The following is a 22274-nucleotide window of genomic DNA, read 5'->3' as shown; positions in this document are numbered from 1 at the left end:
TATTAACAAATCAGATATTTAGCGCGCATAAACGTTTGTATTATGTATGTATATATTCCATGTACATTGAAAGCTGTACATGTGCTCAGTAGAGATGCATATGAGTATTTGTTTCATTGGCTACAGCAGTTTGTTAAATACAGATCATTGCGCACATATCTCAAAACAGAATAACAGAAGATAAAAGCAAGCTCCTGTACAGGTTACTAATAGTGTATAGATCTGCAAAATCTTTGTGTGCTTAAGTACCTGGGATGGGAGCTATAAGAACTTCTCCTGGATCATACTTGTACATGTAAATGTTTAGCGCAGGTTTACCTAAACAAAGTTGCAATGCACATGCAAATAGCGTGCATACATGTAGCTCATAGGAAGCTTGGCAAACGACGTAATTTGTATTTAAATGTATATTTAACGCATTACGTACATGTACTATCCGTGAACAAAAGCCAACTTTGTAAGTATTGTTTTGGCGCGGGTACCTACATTTTAAGGATTACATATTGTTCTGTTTGCAGAACAAAAAAAGAGAAATTTTCTCTTCCTCAGTTCAATTGTGAGTGCATATAATCAAAAAATAAAATTAAAAAGTGGTCTTCCATGAACTTCAAAAACGTGAACCCAACCACACGCTCTGTAATGTCTATGATCCCTAAATATCATAGCCAATTTCATTACTGCAAAAATGCATTGTATATGTAGTCGAGGTGCAATTAATTTCGTCAACAGGAATAAAAGTGCTAATCTTTCTTATTCACCTGGAAAATATAAACGTTATGAAACATCAGAAGATCTTATTTGAATTCTTCACATTCTACTCGCACCAGAATGAATGGAGACAAACAAACGGCGAACTGCACCCGCGCAATTCACATTCCGCAATATTTGCTTTGGCCACCTCCGTCGCGTTGTCTGTGTTCTATTGAATGTGTGTAACTGCCACCTCGCCCTCATAGACAACAACCTTCCCCTCTAATACATGCTCATATGGACTACTATCGCCTGTGAATGGAATATTAGCATTTTATGAATGAAATTTCAGTAAAAATGAACGAGTAGCCCGCCCACACCTGAAAACTGGTGACTTTTCACTTTACCTGTCGCGGTCCACGATTGGTGTCAGCAGAAATTGGTTAAAAACAGACAAGAAAAAAAATGTGATATATTAAAACCACGCCGCCTTGCTTATGGGATACCAAAATCATTAAAACATCTATTATAACATTAACATTGAAACACAGATTTGACACATTTTTACAAGTAAAGTGACATCATAGTAACAATCTGAAATATTGCTAAGAATGTGGTATATGTGTTTATCATAGCATTGGCTATAATTACATTTGTCGCTCGACTTCTTCCCATCTTTCGACCGGGACGTGTATACGTGAGAAAACTGAATATTGCATCTGATTGTCCGTCATTACTTGTTCTTGCAACCCATAAACAGGAAAGTGTTTCCATTATTCCAACACAGCATTAACTGGAAACGGTTAGCTTGTCTATTTGTGTCTATATCGTTCTGTTATTGGTTTCTAGTTCTGGGGATATAGCCTCCTCGCTCTTATACAGAGACTCAGGAATCTGAAGCTACGTGTAAGGTTTTTCTTAAAGTTGTTAAGACGTTTTGAATCGCATATTAGGTTTTATGCCCAGTCAACAGGACAAAAAATATCACAGAGAGACAATATGGACTGCAGATTCCTATTGCATGGTATTGCAGTCAGAATCGGCATGGAATCACAAGAGGACTGTACAATTGGAAACGACATTCATAATGTTTGATATGTTTTTATACTATAAAAAAAGATAAAACAACCCACTAAAAAGACGGGTGTTGATTGCTGGGAAGTGTTTGATACGCATAAGTCCCCCCCCCCCATTTTTTTCAAATTTAAATTGCATAATCTTATTCCAAACATACTAATTCCGCATTGTTAGAGTTCAGAGTTACAGGTCCAGGTACACCATTCTGGCATAGGATGAGCATAATTCCCATTCTTTTATATAAACATAAACAATTAATGTAAATGTTTTTATGAGGAAAAAAGTTTGGTGCAAACAGGAAGTTGGTAAGCAGACGGCGAGTCCTCAGTCTATCCAATATATTACATGTTAAGTAAATTCTTTTCGCAATAAAGTTGTCAAGCCAAGGCAGTAGTAGGTCCCTTCTGCATTTAAGATGACTTCATTATGGAGAACGATAAAGTGTTATATAGGCAATAAACAAGAAAAGACCCATACAAAAACTAGAACGCACGAATACAATTCGCAAAAGTGTTATAATTTGGTTATCTCTGTCAGTTCACACCTGTCTTGTCCGTATGCTAACATTATTCATACCTGTCGTCAGACTAATTTCCATAAAGCATGAAACGTACAGCTTGCAATGAAGTTAAAACAGTAACCAAAGTTATTAAATTCAAACTTAAATGATCTGCTTTATTTATAAGCTGACCAAGGATGAAATATTTTCTAATCTATCAAAGGATCTGTCATGTTCAACCAGTCTAATGCCATATTCCAAAGGCAGTGTATAACCCATTTCATAATCATTAAAATTAAACATTCATTAGTAAATTTAGGATTAAAATATATATCTCAGTAAATATTTCTTCAAGATAATTTTTTTTATTCTCAGGTAAGAAGGCGATCATAATTCTATTTCCGAAGACTTTTTAGCATGAATATTAGTTTATAGACAAAGCCAACGAACTTAATTCTAGTTGTACTTTACGTATGCAAATTGACGCTTAGACCTAGGGAATAAACATATTTAGAGAGAAGCTATCAACTGTATTACAATACAAGTCGAACCACCACTGCAACACACCGAGGCAGTGTTCTTTATACCTGGTATAGTGGGCATACCGATGTAGGTATGTAATGGGTAGTGACCCAGAGAAATGAGATTCCGTGCCACAGGATATATATTTATACTTATCTTTTGTTGAAACCTGCGATATATTCATTCTGAAAACGCAATTCTGTGTAATTACGGTTCCTTTTATACTTGTGTACACTTCTGAATATACTCGTTTCTGATTTGGAGATTTAATATATCAGCTTTTCTCTTCTTTTTTTTATTTCAGTCTGAAGAAAACTTGCTGTCAGTTGCTTATGGAATCACTACGGAAATTTGAATAATTTTATACGGACTGCGGAACCATTTTTTTTTTCTTCTTCTTCTAATGGAAAGTGATTTAAATAATTAACAGTTGGACTATAAAAAATAGCTGCAGAAATTCTTTGGTTGTGAAATGTGACGACTGTACTATTGTTTTAATGGCGCGCCTCTCCGATCCTGGACGAGTTTTACATAAAGATGGCTAAGACAGATTTTCTAGTTGTTGAATTCAAGTGGATTATATTATTGTTCCTGTTTGTTGAAGGTAGGTTTATTTTCTGTAAATTAACCTGTCTTTAAACGATTTTATGTTCTTGTACATATAAACAAATATATTCATGATCTTAGAAATGCCATCTTCAAAGGAGTCTTTCCATCGGTAAAACATTTTTTTTTACAACTCTTTCGGTTCCAAGATAGTTCATTTTTCAATGAAATATACACGGAAACATTTTTTCTTGAATTCATTTCTAAAAAGCTTTTTAATCATATGTATGTATAAACGTATTTTTCTTTTTTGTTTATGAAGAAAAGACCTGAACTAATTAAAATTGGTTGTTTTATTATATTTGAACGTCAACTTTAATTGTAACTATTCATTGATAAAGTGTTATACCAAATATGGAGGAATACATGCATGACTGTAAATACAACATTTCCTATACATACATGTTCCGACATTTAGTGTGAGGTGTTTCAAAAACCTTTGACTTGTAAAACATTTAATGAAGTAGACGATATACAGAGAGGAGATACAAGGTGTGTAGTGCCTATTAACAATACAATAAGAAGATCCAATGTGTATAGACATGATACAACCCATATACACTGTCTACATAATACATATATTAAACTCTAAAGCATGTTTTTTGTATAAAACGTCTAAATTATTTCCCTGTCTCACTTAAATTTAATGGTTGTGTCTCGGCCTGAAATACCAGTTCTTTATTTTTTGGAATGTACGCGTTAGGCCCGAAATGTTTGTGTCGCGGAATGGTGTTTTTTTAATGGCCGGTTTAATTCTAGTCTTGTTTTATTGTCGTTTAGACGGAATCCTCCATAATCAGACAGTATTGTATCCCAAAGGGAGCACACCAGCCTCCCATGTTCAATCAACTATTTCTGTACGTTATTTGTGATAAGGGTTGATTGATGCTCAGTATATTATTGGATTGGTGAACTTTATAATAGCTTGAATATAATATAAAATAAAAGTTTTCAAAAGTTTTAAGAATTTTTTTAATTAAAGGAAGAAACATTTTATCTCCATCAAAGAGATGAATCCATTGTTGGTGCTCCTGCTCGTAGGTCAGTTTGCTTTGTTATTCTGTCTGACCGCCATCACGCCCCGGTGAAGTCCGTCCGTACAGTACTGTAATATAAGACAGACAGATGGCTCCAAAAAGTTTCGTTTTGACCATATGGTGGCGTTGTACTTCAGACGATTTCATTTGAGAACACCAGACTGATGAAGATATGACCTTGCAGTTCAAAATGTTTCACTTTGAGGGATGGGTGGGGGAATCAAATATTTCATCAAAATCCCTATATCAATGCATCTTATACTTTTGCATCTTCATGAAGATTAACCGTTCTACATGTAGGATCATCAAACGCGGACCAAGCTGTGAGTTTGTTATAACAACTCGTCAAAGTAATCTAGAATAATCCAACGCAGTTTGTTTTAACAACAAACTATAGTATATATCCCATGCGGCTGTGTCTCCTATTTTAGCAGCTTTGAGAGATCAACTGAAAGTTGAGAATGGGACTTTAGTGAATTTGATGAAAGTAGAACATTTTACTTTATTTTTAAATTATGATTTGAGAAAAAAAACTGTAAAAAACGTAGCTATTTAAAAGTATTGATTTTGAACTTTAGGTTAAAACATTTTGTAATTTAATTATGTGACTGAAATAAAATAAACATTTTCAATCATCTAAAGTAAAATGAAAGGTTTTTTTCCGAAATCTACAAAAAAATGAAGTCAGTGAATGGTTTCGATAACGATAACTTTTCTCATCAAATGATCTTATGTTCATCGGGGATCTTTGGTCCATCGAAAATGATGGTGGGGAGCTTCCTGACAATGTACAAAGGTAATTCTAGAAAGTCGGCGGACCCGCTCCCTCTCAATTCTGCACAATATGTGCAATTTAATCACTTGTATGTAAGATAAAAGATTAATTAAAACATATCTAAACTTAAAACGAAGGGGCTTAATTTTGTTTGTCCGGGAAGTTCTGGGTAAATTTTGATACATGCATGCATTTTTCCTGGGTCTCCTCTCCTAATATAAAATCTCCTCCCCTAATATAATGTATTTTCTGTATACATAGCACAAATGACAGGGTAAATAAACTGTATTTTGCTTTCATTTAATAGATCCCGTTATCCTCCGTTTAAGAAACGAGTCTTCTACGTAATTGTTTACGAATCATAGAATTTCATGCTACATTATATCATGAAGATGAAACGGCATATTCTCTTGAAATCATTAGATTGTCTGACTATTTAGTAAGATATTTTCAGGAAAATAACTGCAAAGAAGTATTGCATAAGTAGAGGTTATGATTATTTCATTTAAGAGTTTAATCAAGCAAAATCGTCTGAAAAAGTAAGACTTTATAAACAAAAATTGCTACCCTTTAAGGATACATCGTGTGTGCATTAGGAGAAAGGCCTCAATTACACCCCTTGAAAGGTTTAACCTAGATGTGTCCCTATCAGGAATCCATAAAAATGGTTGAGTAATCATTTTTAACAATGAATGTATTTTGCTGTCGCCAAGATCCAAAATGTTGTCGAGATCTTTTCAGAAAATAACGAGATAATTGTCTTTTTTGAAAGCTTTCCTGAAATCGGGTCGGCACTGAGTTAATGGCGGGCATGCAGGTCTACATTATAGAAATACACATTCACTTGGAAACAAACTTGGACTGGTATTCCAGTAATGTTGTAAATTGGTCGCTGCTCTCTAGTCATCAAATAATTATTCGCTTTAAGATACATGAAATATGAATCATTGGGAATCTTGTTAGGAACCGTCCGTAAATGAAGGATTGCATTGCATTGTAGTGGTCTATCCGACAAGGGAATTCCTGATGGATGAAGCCATTGTTGCCAGGATCACGGGTGTTGGATAAGCTTCCAGACACCGTACTCTCTTTGAAACTTTTTGATTGCTTCTCTTTTGTTCTTATTTTAATTGCCTTTATTCGCGCTGAATATTTTCGCTCTGTCGTTCTCAAATTTCTAATCGCGGATTTTCAGTCAATGGAATCCGTTAATGAAATATTCAGGATTGGTTTGTAGTCGACTTTTGCGCAAAAATTTTTCGAATAATTTGTTCATGAATAAATATCATATTTGATTAGACGAACCCTCTTAAAATACATAAAACCTCTGTGAAATTTTATACGTTCTATTGAAGGTATGAAAATGGTTTTAAAAAATGTCCTTTTCTTCAGGAACACGTACAGTGTATATGTGCGATAGCCAATATGTCGATAAAATAACTTGCTAACCTTTTTACAAGTGGATTCTGATTTAAATCCAATGTCAATATTTTGTGTGTGGGTCTTAGGTGAGAGCGAATGCCCAAAAAACTGAGAGCAAATATTAGCGTTTTAAATTATGAATTGTACACCTGATCTTGCTTCAACACTGTTTACACAGAGTGTATATAAACTCTTCTGAAAAGTCAATCCTCTCTTATGAAGAAATTTAAAAGATTTAATCAGCACATTTTCAACACTTTCTTTAGTTCTGTAGACGTAGGTTGTACGCGCTCTGACCCACATAGCATATTTTTATCAATGCTCAATTGTGCGTGCATGATTTAATTATGGACCTTTCTCATCAATACATGATTTTCTTAATAAGTTCTTGATAAATTTGACATCTTAAATTTTTTTTATTAACAATTCTTATCATATTTCATAGAATATGAATCCAGTATATGCCAAATAGCAAACTTTTTACCATGAGCGTTTTGTTTTTTGCAACCACACTTTTAAAAAAGTATTTAAGTGATAAATCACATGTTTAATTTATCCTAAGTTTTTGATCAATTTTTCCCGTATTCAATAAGAATACCTTTTAAGATAACATTAGTAAATGACAAATTTGGTTCTAAATTTCATTTACTAAGACAAATGATATACCGGTATACCCCCCGAAAAAAAAACGTCCTCGGGGGTCACGAAAAGCTTTGTTCTTTGTAATAATTCACCATTAAAGGAATTCTTAATAGGTTGCATCTTTTATAAAGTCCCAGCTATCACGACATGTTTCAGTGAAATACGTCGACAGCTTGTCATTATAAATCAGAATTGACTTATATTATTTGAAGATGGTATAAAAAGGTGTAATGAACTAATTATCGATGAAGCATGCAGAGTGATAAAGTATTTGGCAATTGGTTTCAGATGGACACTAGGGGGTGAGTCCACGGTCACCTGCCATCATAGTATGTGATTATATTATAGCAACGGGTACTGTAATATACAGGCTCATTCCACGGACTGCTTTCAATTAATGAAATGCCCCTTGCTTTGCCAATACTGTCGTCAAAGAAGCTGATACTCGATCAGTATTTTACCCTCATTAATGCTAATAAACTGCTTTAACTGTTACTCTGGCGATACAAATAACCATTAGTTCTCCCGCTTTTGGGGGGCTTCACAGAAAATAAAGAAGTTCCACGCTTACATGTATGCTGGGGTATCAGAACCATTTTAACAAGACCTTGGAATTTCCGTAAGACGTAGCTATCTATTTCTTTCGTCAAAACAAGTTGAAAAGGACGCGGTTTCAAGCGAAATATGCACCGAATGCGAAGTCATAGCTCAAAAAACAGACAAACTCTTGTTTATTTCAGAGAGCCATGGCTGAGTGCCTGACATTGAAATAGACAGGTCTACGTCACAGTGCTGTTTGACACAACTTCCCAAAGTCCAAGCTCTTGTTTAAATGGTTTTATTAAGATGACATTGGAAGTCTCTGCGTCTAAGACGTTTAGTTATATTTCCTGCTTCAATGTAGACTTCGGGAAATAAAAAGAAACATTTCATTCAGACCTAGAATATGATTTACTGCAAAAGACGCCAGTTTCAAGTCATGTCATGCATTTGTTGTTTACTCGAGGGTGTTGTTGCCTCCATTACTCGCTGGTTTATGCAACGAAGACTCTCTTCCGTCAGAACATGACGTTTTTGGTCTGTATCATCAAAATGTCTGTGGAATTTCTCATTCAAAGACGCCTTTCTTCATTATAATGAAGAAGCAAGTCTCGATGTATGTCACAATTTATTTTAATTCATTTTTTGCATACGATATGCGCATCTAACAAAGCAGGGATAAAAAAAGGAGAGAAGGGATTGAGATAAATGGTCTGATTGGTTACATATTTCCTTGTTATTTTTATCAATGAACAATCGAAGACCTAGTTATTGTATGATTATACTATACATTCTCAATCTAAATGGATACGCACATATGGACCTAAATGATTCAAATGTTATGTATAACAATTTGCAAGAAAAAAAATCCATACAAATTAATTGATGTTTATTGTGCGTTGGTGAGAAACATAACCGAAGATAATTTTACGAACTCCACACTATGAATTTGTATACTAGAATTTAAAGCACGCTTTTTCATCATACTAGGTTTCGTCTAGATCTGCTTTCGACTTTGCCGCAAAAATAATTGGAAAACATATAATTTATCTCTATATTTGTGAATTTCTGTAATCGGTCTTTTCAATCAATAAAGTGTTGTTGGTTTTTTTTTTTAAACTTTTGTCTGTCTTAAGAGGGGTGTATGGTCGAAGCCATTTTTAGGCTATATTTACCTCCTTTAGATTAAGAGCTCTCTATAAAATTATAATAGAACCATTTTAACAAGAGCTTGGACTTTAGGTAGTTGTGTCAAACAGCAATGTGACGTAGGCCTGTATTTTATTCAGTGTCGGTCACTCAGCCATGGCTCTCTGAAATCAACAAGATTTTGTCTGGCCTTTGAGCTATGACCATGCAATCGGTGCATATTTCGCTTGAAACCGCGTCATTTTAAACTTGTTTTGACGCAAGAATTAGATAGCTACGTCCTACTGAAAGTCCAAGGTCTTGTTAAAATGGTTCTTAAATGATAAAAAATCTTAATTTTTCCTTTACTAAATGATAGTTTATATCCACAATATCATATGTCAAAGTATAAGGCAGATCTGATACTTAATTTGTTGTCCATTCAGCTTCCTTAAGTAAGGTTTGAGAAGAACCCACTACTGTCAATTGAAACAGATAAAAGAACGTAACATTGTCAAAGAGTGCTTTTGGAACAACCAAAGCTCGGTTCTCATTTGTATGTACACATTATGTAGCTTTTATTCCCTTTTTTATACAAAGATAGAGAAATATGGTCTAGACTTGTTTATTTTCTTCTTAATGGTTTGTATGTACGACAAAAGGTTGATTTTCATTGACTCGTAGTTCTTTTCCAGATTTTGTGTGGTGGGGGGGGGGGGGGTGGAATAAAACATTGAAAGTAAGAACTTTTAGCATTGGAAAGACACGTTTTTGAGATATCGGGAAGAGTGGAATGCAGTATCTATACACTTGGCAGGCACTCCTCCGGTTTTATTGCCCGACCATACTCTCTTTGTTTACAATAGTGAAGTAATCAATGCAGGGGTCATCAAAATAATACATTAATTAACGAACAAATAATTACGACTGAACAACAATTCAAATTTTATTTGATGAATGATAGATAAGATAATGGCAAGTGAGCATTAATGGAAATTAAGGTTATTAGCCTAGTATGACAGTATCAAAAAGATTTATTATGAACAGTGTTTTAGCAATTCATATTGCTTCTTGTTTCCATTTACTGGGAGATAAAAACGTGAATGCAAGAGCAATGTTATGGAATACGGGATGATGAATTGTATTTGCGCCATCGCAATCAGATTACTAACCCTTAGCGCTGTTCTTAGTTTCAGGAAGAAATCGATACAAAAAGTATATCGAGCCCAGCTTTGTACAAGAGCCCAATAACATCACAGTATACAAAGGCCAAACGGCAGTTCTGAAGTGTACCGTGGAGAATCTAGGACCTAAAACGGTATGTGACGTCACGTGTACCCGCATTCGTTAGGGTATATACATTGTACATGTATGTTGCTGGCGCTGTGTTGCATGTATAATAAGCATGTATAATTCACAACATGTAAATCGTCTGGGGCCGCATCAGTAAAAGCTATTATCCCAATATGGTATTTGCTCTTCGTTTTATCTTTTAATTAAATCTTACCGCCGAAAGGACTACTGTGGTCTTGTTTTCAAAATAATAACAAACAAATAAGACATATACATGTATTATAATGGAATACTTGTTTACTTCTTTCAAGAGAAGAATGTTTTCACAATACATGTAAACTCCTAACCTTCAATCGTTTTCAGTTTAGTAAATGGCGTATAAAGTGATATTAGGGATTATATATTCAGGACTTAGCCACTATTGATAAAGAAAACAAGAAAAAATTGGGTTTTTTTTTTTTTTTGCTTCCACATGGCATAAACGATATTTAAAAACAAAACAAACAACTTTGGCGATTTAATACCCCTAGGACTTAGGTCCGATCGGCACTACAATGAAACTTGAAAATATGAAAATGCAACAACAAAAACAAACGCATATAACGCGCTGGAGGGTCAACATATTCACCATCAGGTCCGTCTCAATATTTTATACACAAAGTTTTGAGCTATAAAAGTATTATATTGTAAAGAAAAAGTCTTAGTAGTTTAATGTGAAATGTTTTCCTATATATATATTTATAAAAAAAAAACCTCTTTTCTAAAGGAGATTAAGATAGTCTTAGAATGGCTACGACCACCCAGCCCCCTTAAAATTCAAATATATCACACGGAGCTAATTTTCTGTATAGAAATGCAAGAAAACAACCAACTTATAACAATCAATATCTACTTAAGAGCGTTTTATCTTTATGCCATTGAAGCAACGAGGAAACACCAGCTTTCGCACCTGCTAAACGAGCCATTTTTCATATACTTAGTAGTGGTAATAGTAATTATTTGCATAAGTTGGAGAAAATCAAAACTGATTAAAATTAGTTCCTTCTTGCTTCCGTATTTTGAAATAACGCTGACATTTTTTTTCTCAACTTTATCAATGGTATTTATATCAAAACATTCGATTGATCTTATTATGAATTGAGAAGGTTTCCTTCTATTCCAGGGTAAAAAAAATTCTGTTGAAGATGACAATATGTGACAGTTAGAGTGGTTTTTTCTCTTTCATGAAAGTAAATCTTTTTCTTGGCCCGTTTATATATTTTATGTCATATAAAACTTTAAGTTTAAAAAAATCCCAGAAAACAATCGTATTTTTCATAGTCCGCTGCTTTCTTACAAAAAAATTTTTCCTGTAAAAAAAAAAGAAATTATTTTGAATGATTATCGTCGCATTAAAAATTTATTTTTCCATTAGTTTTGTTCTTTAAACATTCGTCACTGCAAACATTGACAGACCCGCAAATACACTGATAAACTGTCTTAACGATCAGTTGAAGAGATTCATTTACGTTAAAGTACCACAATGATTAACAAAGCATTGAGAATGATTATAAATTCCATTTGATGTCAATTTTTTTCAGATAAAATTGGATTTACGAGCTATTTCACTAATTCACGATAGTCGGATTAAAGACTTGAATTTGACAGCTTGTCAATGTGTTCTATATACTAAAATCAATCTACTTCATACAATTAGACATATATAATTATCAAGCACAATTCGCATTGTTTATATACATGCAATCAATCTTATCAAGTGTTCCTAAGACGATTTATATTAAATACTGCATAAAATTCAATTTTTCACCACATGAAAAAAGTGAAAACAGAATCTATAAAGGCAATTCATTTCTTTGCGTTAATTTTGGATCACGTTATTTGTGTACTATGGAGAGATCACCAGTCCTCTTGTTAAATGTGGTCGCCTTACAACCTCTTCTTTTGAAGCCCTAAAAATTCTGCATAAAACAATGTCTTTTCCCGAAATTGATGTCTGTTTTAAAGTTGTTTAAAATATACATCCCGTTTGTGTAAAGAAACGACATTTATGAGCGGATGGGGACCTTAATTAAGACATAAAATGTACTGAGATCGTATAGCCAAAAAAGGCTGCCTAGTCCCTCTAAGTTTAGTACCACTTAATGAATCTCTAGGGGTTTTTTCACCAGGAAGTGACGTTTTCTGTTGCGTTCTTCAGGATTACTGTAGTACATTCGTTAAACATATACAATGTACCAGTTTGGGGTTATTTACAAAAAAACGTTTCCCGTTCATTGTAACTCATTACCGGTATTATCATTTGACTCGGTGATGCGCATAATTATGAGAACAGCCACATGTGATAATATACATGTATTTAGCTCAGCTGACCTGAAAGCTCAATTCCGATTTACTGATCACTGTTCGTTCGTCGTTCGTATGTCCGCCAAACTGTTTCTAGAGATGATATACATAATGAGGGACCATACCACCTTCCAATGGGAATTTATTAGGAAAGAATAAAAATCAGTACGGTGTTTTAAAAAATCTTACTCTGGTTTCATCAATATTCGTTGAATACCAATTTTCGGGGATTTCGTTTTTAAGTTTAACCATGAATTTAAATGTTCATTGAAGTGCATTTTCTACTAACAATTTGTATTGATAGGGTCATTGGCCACGAATTTACGTATCCTTGAAACTGTGATTTTCACTTTATCCACGAAAATTGATACCCTTTAATATTAATGAAACCACAGTATTCTCAAGAACCATAATAATAGTCTGTAAATTTTTTAGATATTAGCTTAATGATGCGCGATAAATCTTTAATCAATTCATGACCAGAAAGGGTCCTGTTTGGCGTAAATGTTCATAGTAGATTTAAATTTGCGGAATTTTGCGGAATAGAAATACGTGTAGAACTAAGCTAGTGGAAAGAATCATTAAGTCTTGCCGTTACCACGATGGAGCATCTAGAAACCGGGGGGGGGGGGTTTAAATGTGTAAACTTATATATTAATAAAAGATGGGTATAATGAGGATGATTTAGATTTATTCATGTCATAACGATTGGGGTTAAAGTGAGCTTCTTTTTTTGGTGGAGGCCCAATTTACATAGAAATTACAGGAGAAACCCCGTTTACAAAGAAGATGTATATTGTATGATTTATAAAAGTAATTTTGAAAACAATGTGGATAGGGGCAATCACAGTCGTTTACAATATACCAAATTTTATTTGAGAAATAAAGTACGAGTTTTCGTAAATGTTGCAGAATAACCTCCGAGGTCTCAAAATGTTGTTTTGAAATATAAAAGCCGAGGCGTTATCCGAGGCTTTTATATTTCAAACAACATTTTGAGACCGAGGAGGTTATCCTGCAACATTCACGATAACAAGAACTTTATTTCTATTCTACTAACAGCCCAGTATTTCTACAGATCGTTTCTCCTATAGAGACACGATTTAGGTCATTTTGACGGCTGTTCCGTGTAACCCCAATGGTTTTGTTAGTAATGTTTACGTGTGTATCGATCAAAGGAATCACATGCAGACGACAGAATTTATTTTTTTGGGGGGGGGGGGGATTTTTAATGCTCTTTACTTATATATAAAATATCTTTGAATCATGTTCCAAATATTTTAAGGGCAATTTAATACGATTATTACTACTACACGTTATATATTTTATGTAAAAACACGCAGTGAAAATGTGCTAGGGAGGACTTATGAACAGCCGCATTGATCTTTTGAGGCAATACACATCGTTTTGACTTGAACTAACACGTGAAATTGACATAGTTTTAAAACTTTTTACGGTTTGAAGTTGTTCTTTCATGGACAGTGCGAGACAAATAGGTATTTCTGATCTGATAATTTACTGATGACGTTCGTGGTATATTGGAGAATAATGTCCGCGGCATCTCTTTGATCTCGGCAATAACTGTAGTGGAATTTATAATAATTTCCTCTTGAAGAAGGGATGTGACATTCTTCGTTCTTTTCTTTTTTTTACTTTGAACCATCTAGGGAAAATTCTGCTGTAGCAAGTTGATGCTTTTAATTTGTAGATTTATATGTAGATTAAAAAAAAATAGTATTAGGATGATTCAAATTTTTTTATGTATATATTTATGTTTATATGAATGTTACCGAGATTGTCAATAATAAACTGGGCATACCAATATATATGTAAACGGGATAAAATACGTAGTGAATTGGAAGACTTTTCTTTGTTTTATGATGGCGGCAGTTATAATCGACAAATCTATTGTTTGTACGAATGATATACTTTTTAATAAGCTGAAACAGTACGTATGTGCATCATATTTAGTTTAATTACGTCTGCTGAAGTGAAACAGACGCGAAATTTCACTGGACAAGACTAGCAATAATGATGTTGAATTTTAAAATTTGCGATCTATTTTAGTCCAGTGTAGAACAAGTCAATTGTCTTATTTGTCTGCTTATTTATTTTATTATTTTTTAATTGGGAAAGCTTGATATCGGCCAATCGGAGAGCAAGGAAATAATCAATCATATAGAAAACAAATTCAACGGCAAAAGTTGTTTGGATTTGTTACATTCACAATATCATAAAGAATTCTTACATCTCAAGTTATACGCAAACAATTATATAATATAATTGGATTTCATGTTGTAATCAAAATATCATAAAATTTTATTGAATTCCACAGTAAAATAAATTTTATAACATTTCAGGTTGCACTCACAATTCATACATTATTATTTTTTTTTTTTTTTACATTTCAAGTTGTACTCACAATATCATGTATTTTAGTCATAATATTATCGTACAATTTTTTTATTACATTTCACATTATACTCAAAACATCATACAATTTTGTTCTATTTTTAATTGTACTCCCAATTTTATACAATTTTATTACATTTATTACATTACATTTATTACATTACATTTATTACATTACATTTATTACATTACATTTCAGGTTGTTTGGAGAAGAATGTCACCCAATATCTTTCTGACAATCGGGGAGAAAATGTACGCGGAGATAGAAGAAATGAGCGTAGATGTTACCAGATTACCAAAATATGACCGAGTTCAGACTGATTTGATAATCAAACACGCCCAGCCCTCACATTCTGGTTTATATGAATGTCAAATTAGCTCTACTAAGATCTATAATTACATCGTGCAGTTAAATGTCCTAGGTAAGTACGGCGAGGGGTCGAGGTATTGACGTCATCAGATAGGTTTATTTACCACCTATTCATGAATCTATGGTCGACTTAAGTACTAGTACTAGAGTGAATAATTCGATGTCTGGCTCTGACCTCCGATATATCTATAAATAATGGTATATTAGTATCCACAGGCGCAAGTGTCGTTTGTTTTGTCTATTCTGCAGCTATCACTGAGGTCCAATCTTACGCTGCCCATGGCTCGAAATAAATACTGTATGTTTTCTGCAGATTTTAATTGTACGCCTGATTTGGAAGTAAAATCATGCCTATTGTCAAACAAGTGCATTTTCAAGCCTTAGAGCTAGGCCTTATTTCATATTCGAACTTATGCATGATCTCTATTTTAAACATTTTTGAAATTGATTAGATGTCTTATTTGAAAATGTGTGTAATTTTAGACTGCACTTATCTTATTTGGCTTTCATTGATTTCAAAAAATGAATTCTTTTGGCACATTTCATTAAAGATCTAAAATTATGACATTCCATATCAAGAGTTCAAATTAACCTTTGGTATCGACGAGTCAAATATTTGAAATATATATGCGCCTCATCGTGACATTCAATTGGAGCTGTAAAATTGTTTGATGGAGTTCTTGAACAACGAAATCTATTACACTTAAATACACTGATTCTAATTATCACTCTCCCTGTTTGGGTTGGTTAAATAATTTATAGCTGGTCACAGGATGAGCGAGTTGTCAGACCGAGGAATTAATATCAAATCAATCATCGTTTAGTTCTCGTACCAAAAAAATCATTCTGTAAAGAACAAAAGAAAGTTAATTCACAATTCTAATTAATGTAATGAATTAATTAATGACCATCGTGGTTTTTATAACAGTAGTCTGGGCGTTGGTTTTTTTCCATTCTTGTCAAGTCTTTTTCTTTTGTTGTTGCAGATACTCGACCTGTATTCGAACCTGGTAAGAACATGGTCCAATACCATTTGAATTTTGATCGTTTTTAATGAAGTTGTGTTTTTTCGATCATCATAATTTTGAAAAAACATTTACTAGTATTCTTTTTTAACCAATATCATAAAGCTTTATTTCTCTTTATTTAGCCTTGACAATAAATGGCACAGTATATGTAAGCAAATATTCCAACATTAACCTCACATGTAACGCCACGGGGTCACTGAGAGCACCAGAGGACATCGACTGGTTCCACAACGGTCTAAAGATCCGGCAGAACGACCCTCAGTGGCGCCACCGGACCTACATCTACAAGTACCAGCAGGAGGTGCCTGGGCGGTCGCTGGTCAGCATCCTGACGGTGGAGCGGAGCGAGGAGCGGGACGCCGGCACCTACATCTGTCGGAGCTCGGACAAAGACACCCAGAGCATCACAGTGCACGTCCTCAATGGTATGGAGCAGATACAAATGACGCACGCTCTCGTGTCATACCTAGCTTTATACTTGCTTATCTTGAGAATTTAATTCGGAGTTTGCTCTATTTACTTAAATATTATGAATATAACATTTTCTTTTTTGGTGTGACAGCCGACAAAGGAGTCCAGAAGAGAGAGCATGGTTCAGGTATGTATCTCGGGTTTTGAGACATTTATTTGTATATGACTGTAAATATTTCGATATCGGTTTCAAAGTATTCCCGTTTTAAAGCATCAATGGTGACGATCATATTTTTTTTATTTTCAGAGTTGCATCAATGGTGACGATCATATTTTTTTTTATTTTCAGAGTTAGGTCCTCAGTCTGACCACCAAGCATCTAGGAACTCAAGTCCTTCGTCTCATGTTCTGGACTTTGTCTTATATCTGGCGACGATCGCGTTTGTTATTGTCAATAGGTGACAAAAATGAATTACTGATAATACATATCGGGATTGTGCCTTAACATCGCCCTATGATGATATTTGCATTATGGAGACGCACCGTGTACGAGTGTGTACAAAGCTAGTCAATTTTAGACACTTTGTTGGCAATTTGGCCCCAGTGCGCATACAGTGGACGCATTCTCTCTAGCAGACCAACTGGTGTGATTTGTGGCTGCTACAGAGAGGTCCTGAGGCGACCAACAGCAAACCTCGGTTTGGAAGCCGCTATAGTTTTTCCACACCTCAGTTTATGGATAACGTTTTGTTTTCAGCGCTTTATTTTGATAAAGCTTCCATGACAGGGAAATACAGTGTAGTATTACTAGTATTTCCTATATGCATCATCGTTTCGCAGCTCAATTCATTCAAGTTTCGAAGAACTGATATTTGCAGTGGGCAATAAGCATTGGGGAAGGAAGACTGTTGTCTATAGGTTTCACTTACATCTGGTCCTCTTGTAATTCGCATTTGTTAACATTCCACGTCTTTCTCACTATGTTTTATTACATTTGACGGAACAAAAACTACATCGTTGTCTGTGATCCTTAGTCATCATCCTGTCTTTACATTTGTATATTTTCATCAGTTCCATAATTATGGTTTTGTTTCATCAAAAAATAAATGTTATTTATTTCCTAATCAAACGCGTTGTCCTTTTATTTTTTTTGCTATTCATAAAAATTGTTATTATATAGGTATATCAATTTCAAATTGTCCTGTCCAGAAGTTTTCAGTGTATAAGATTTCACAAACATTAATTGTTCCTGGTTTTGTACATCCAGGATGACACGAATGAAGGTTAATATGCAAGTATCCATAAAAATTAATTGCGGAAAAGTATAGAGTCGTTTTAAAAAGAGCTTGGACTTTCGGTGGGATATTTCTATTTAGTTTACTCACCGAACCAAACTGTTAAAAAGTGGCTTCCTTACTTCTTATTCGCTAAAGGGGGCTGTTTATAATTATTGGCTCAATGTCTTTTACAGTTTTCCCCAAGAACTGTTCTATTAGTGAAATTGGCGATGTTTCAACCGAAATACAGAGCCGATTAAAGTCGGACAAGTTCATTGCGTTCAATGTATTTATATCTATTGGCCAATGACTGGACAGTTAACCATCAGTTCACCACGCCTTCATCAATTGGAGTTTGACACGTACTGCCCAAACTCCAAGCTCTTGTTAAAATGGCTCTAGATTTTAAATTGTTCAAACCATAATCCCCCCTCCCCAAACTAATACTCTCTGGAGGAGTTAAAAACAAGCATAGCAGTTTTGTAAGAAGTTGTAAAACAAAAATGTCTTTCAATATGCAAGGATTGCAATGGCAACAATTTGTAAAAGTATTTTATGTATGTGTTAAGTCATATTAATATCATATGGTTTTATTCTAAATTGTTGAAACAATCACCTCTTAGGCAACAAAAGGCGCTAGCAACGCGAAATGTAATTAAAAAAAGCAAAATGTAATAAACTCATATTATTACATTTTTCGTTATTTCATTTTGCGTCGGGATCAACAAATATTGTAAAAACGCGATATGAAATAAGAGGTTTTTCAGCGACTTTGTGTTATTAAATATATTTAATGTCTTGTGCCTTCATAAACTAAAAAAAATAAACGTAACTCTTTACAATTTAATCATTCTGTTCACTGTAGTTATTAATGTATAAATTTAGAAATATATGATTCCGAGATCAAAGTCATTATGAATCAATATTACAAAATAAAGAAAAACCTGGAAAACTGAATTGGAGACATCCTTATATTCGCCGAATGCAAAGATTGATCTGCACAAGCTATTCTGACGGCATATTAATCTAAGTCGCGATATAATTCGCGCATTACTAAAATTTGATCGTTTTTGCAAATATCATAATGAAATGGTCAAAACCAAGATTAATTTGGTGAATGTAAACGTTCGATTTTGTAGGAAAACTGTTCAATAAGATCTGAAACATTTTATTTCTCTCTCAACTCTCAAAACCTTTAAGAAATTTATAATCAAAATGAGTAGGCCAATACTATAATATAAATATGGACTCAATTAAGTTCAATACATGTATGTATTTTTAAAAGACAAGATATTTTGTATTGTCAATATTTTGTATTTATGGTCAACATTATCATAGATCATTATATAAATCAAATTTAGTCAAATATTACTCCACGTTTCTATGTTAATACATTTTGCGTCGAGATCAACGCAAAATTTAATAAGTTGTTTTTAATTTAGATTTTTTGGACTAACAAATCAACGTAGGTAACTTTTGCTTTTATCCAAGTTGTAATTTGCATGTGTTCTCAAGCATATATATCAAGTCGAAATTGATATGAATAAATATTAAGTAGTAGCATTAAGTACACTATACCAATTTTTTTGTTTGTTAATTAACTGATATATTTTCATTATGATAATTTTTGGTATATTTTTTGTGTCTATGGTAAACATTGGTATGGGTCACTACAGTGTATAATTAAAAATTGAGCTATATTAGAGTCCACATTTTTTTTTGATATTCCAGTTTGCGTTATTACATTTTGCGTTAATCCCCACGCAAAATATAATAACACAAAATGTAAAAACTGGAGTTTATTACACAGTGCATAACCTTTGTTATTACATTTCGCATTGCTACAATAATCATTCGCCTTATGTTCAGCAGATGATTATGTGGAACATTTTTCATTAAAAAAAATAATGAGAACTACTCTATTTAATTGCCCAATATATTATATTTGACTTAGAAATACAGTGTATAGTTGATTTGAATAGAAATGGCTCGTTATGTTCGTGTGAGAAATGAGGGCCATGGATCTACTCATCATACGCGCCCAGTTAGGCATTATTAGGTACATGTAGCTGAATGTCCATTTTCAGTGTTGTTTGTGATGGAAAATTTTAAATAACGGACCGAATGATTTTGAAATAAAGAGGTTCATGGGTTTATTGGTAAACTTTATTAATAACAGCTAATTTTTTTTTTCATTTTTTATCTTTTGATTTGAAGTTTGTCGCATATATCCTACACATTTGTTCCCAGTCGCTGCCAGTTTTATAAAAAAAATATATATTCTGGTATCGTATTTGACCTTCCGCACGATTTCAATTGTGGATTGCCATTAGTCATTTGAGAGACTAAAAAAAGTCACTCAGATGACTAATTGCAATCCGATTTCGTCCGTCGTGCGTTAACGTTAACATGGGTAAAAATGTCAAAATTGATGCAAATTTCAAATACTAGTATCTCTTTCTCTTCTACTCAACATTCAGTAGAAAAGAAGAGGTGCCTCTACCCCAAATTGTGAATTTCACGCCCCCTGGGTTAGGGCCAAAGGCGGAGCCAATATGGCCATATAGTGAAAATGTATGCTTTTTCTCTAATCACATCATTATAAATTTGAGAAAACTATATGCATGATTATAATGTCTATAAAGCCATCTACCAAAACTGTGAAATTCAAGGCCCTCTTATATAGTAGAAATGTTTTTAATCTTTCCACAGTTGAGGGAGATATTTTTAGTAAATGCATGATTATGATGCTCATGAAGCTGCCTCCGAAAATTCTAAAATTCACAGCCCCCTGTTCAGAGATTCAGGCTTTTGGGCGAAGTCAATATGACAATATAGTGGAGGTTTGTTATATAGGTATTAGAAGATGTTCTTCTCTTCTTCCTCAGCAGAGGAGATAAACTGAATGCATTATGATGTCCATTAAGCCCTCTATCAAAACTGTGAAAGCCATATAGCCCCTGTGTAAGGGGATCAGGCCTTTAGGTACTAGTAACATTTTTGCTTTTTTGAAAGTCCCGAATCAGTGTGATTGTGCTTCACTTCCCAAATTGACAGGGTGTGACCAAAATACTAATGATTAGCTTCGATCAGTATAAAAACCAGAAAAGTTCCGAAGATAAACTATATCTGACTCTTTATATACAAACAAATAGACAGAGGTGTGACTTGTATGATAGAGTCAATGATTTTTATTTGCTGTGTAGTTTTTATATCATCCTGATTCGCATGACAGTTACAGTTATTTCCGAGTCTTAGAAGCCTAAGACACCTGTCCTCTTCGCCACATTGGATTTCATTTATATGCACATATCATTTTGATTGTTTTCTAATTTAGATTCCTGGCGAAGGTTAATGCCGGGTGAGGATCAGGCATGTTAAATGCTAATGCAGGGAAAATTAACACCACCGGAATCGGAATATTTTACCATATTTCATAAAAAGCAAATGCAATGCTTAGACTTCAAAACATTTTTTTCTTCGAAATTTATTCTCAGGGTTTCAGGTGATGTGTAAATGAAGCTATTTTTACCTTATGTATCGGTCGTGAAATAACGCAACGCAAAAATGTTATTTATACATCAAAGCTGACTTGTTAAAAAAAAAATTATATCGATGGTTAATATATGAAAATGTACTACAAACGATCTATCGATGAAAATGAATCGAACTGTTACCTGCACATACCCGAGATATCACAGTGAATTACTTACATTTTTGTTGTCAATGTGATCTATATTCAACGAATAATTATTTTTAGACATGTATATAACTTTTTTCATGATAATAATCTTTTTTATAAGTATCAAGCTGGATTTTTACCGGGTCACTCTACTGTTTATCAGCTAATAGAAACGTACGACCATATTTTAAGAGCAATTGATCAAGGTCAATCTTGTTGCATGATTTTTTGCGACTTGTCCAAAGCGTTTGACCGCGTCTGGCATAAAGGTTTATTGTTTAAACTCCATACCTATGGTATTACTGGAAATCTGTTCAAATGGTTTAATAGTTACCTTGTAAATAGAAAGCAAAGGGTTATGTATCGTGAAGTGCTGTCGTCTATTAAGTCTATTAATGCCGGAGTGCCTCAAGGCTCTGTCCTTGGTCCATTGTTATTTCTTATTTATGTAAACGATATAGCAGATATCATGTTAACATTTTGCAGACTTTTTGCAGATGATAATAGCCTTCAACATGCT

The 22274-nt window shown here is 33.8% G+C and overlaps 1 protein-coding gene across 9 annotated transcripts in view; it reads left to right on the top strand.

The window, feature by feature from the left end:
• Window positions 1-17912, top strand: part of LOC105325834 (zwei Ig domain protein zig-8) — a 32518-nt gene extending 14606 nt beyond the window's left edge. For 5 of the 9 annotated variants that reach the window (XM_020066164.3, XM_066088034.1, XM_011425559.4 and 2 more), the window contains 7 exons: window positions 3093-3392; window positions 10129-10256; window positions 15186-15408; window positions 16343-16366; window positions 16507-16809; window positions 16947-16982; window positions 17145-17912. In XM_020066164.3, coding sequence (XP_019921723.2) covers window positions 3326-3392; window positions 10129-10256; window positions 15186-15408; window positions 16343-16366; window positions 16507-16809; window positions 16947-16982; window positions 17145-17257 — 894 coding nt within the window. In that variant the 5' untranslated portion in view covers window positions 3093-3325 and the 3' untranslated portion in view covers window positions 17258-17912. Of the gene's footprint in view, window positions 1-2737; window positions 2880-2972; window positions 2992-3092; window positions 3393-10128; window positions 10257-15185; window positions 15409-16342; window positions 16367-16506; window positions 16810-16946; window positions 16983-17102 lie in introns of those variants that run through there. The other 4 variants (XM_066088036.1, XM_066088037.1, XM_066088032.1 and 1 more) reach the window with 4 other exon arrangements.
• Window positions 17913-22274: the final 4362 nt, after the last annotated feature.

Source organism: Magallana gigas, chromosome 6 (genome assembly GCF_963853765.1).
Source record: "Magallana gigas chromosome 6, xbMagGiga1.1, whole genome shotgun sequence".
Lineage (NCBI taxonomy): Eukaryota > Metazoa > Mollusca > Bivalvia > Ostreida > Ostreidae > Magallana > Magallana gigas.
The sequence above is the reverse complement of the archived record's forward strand: the minus strand, read 5'-3'. Positions and strand labels throughout refer to the sequence as shown.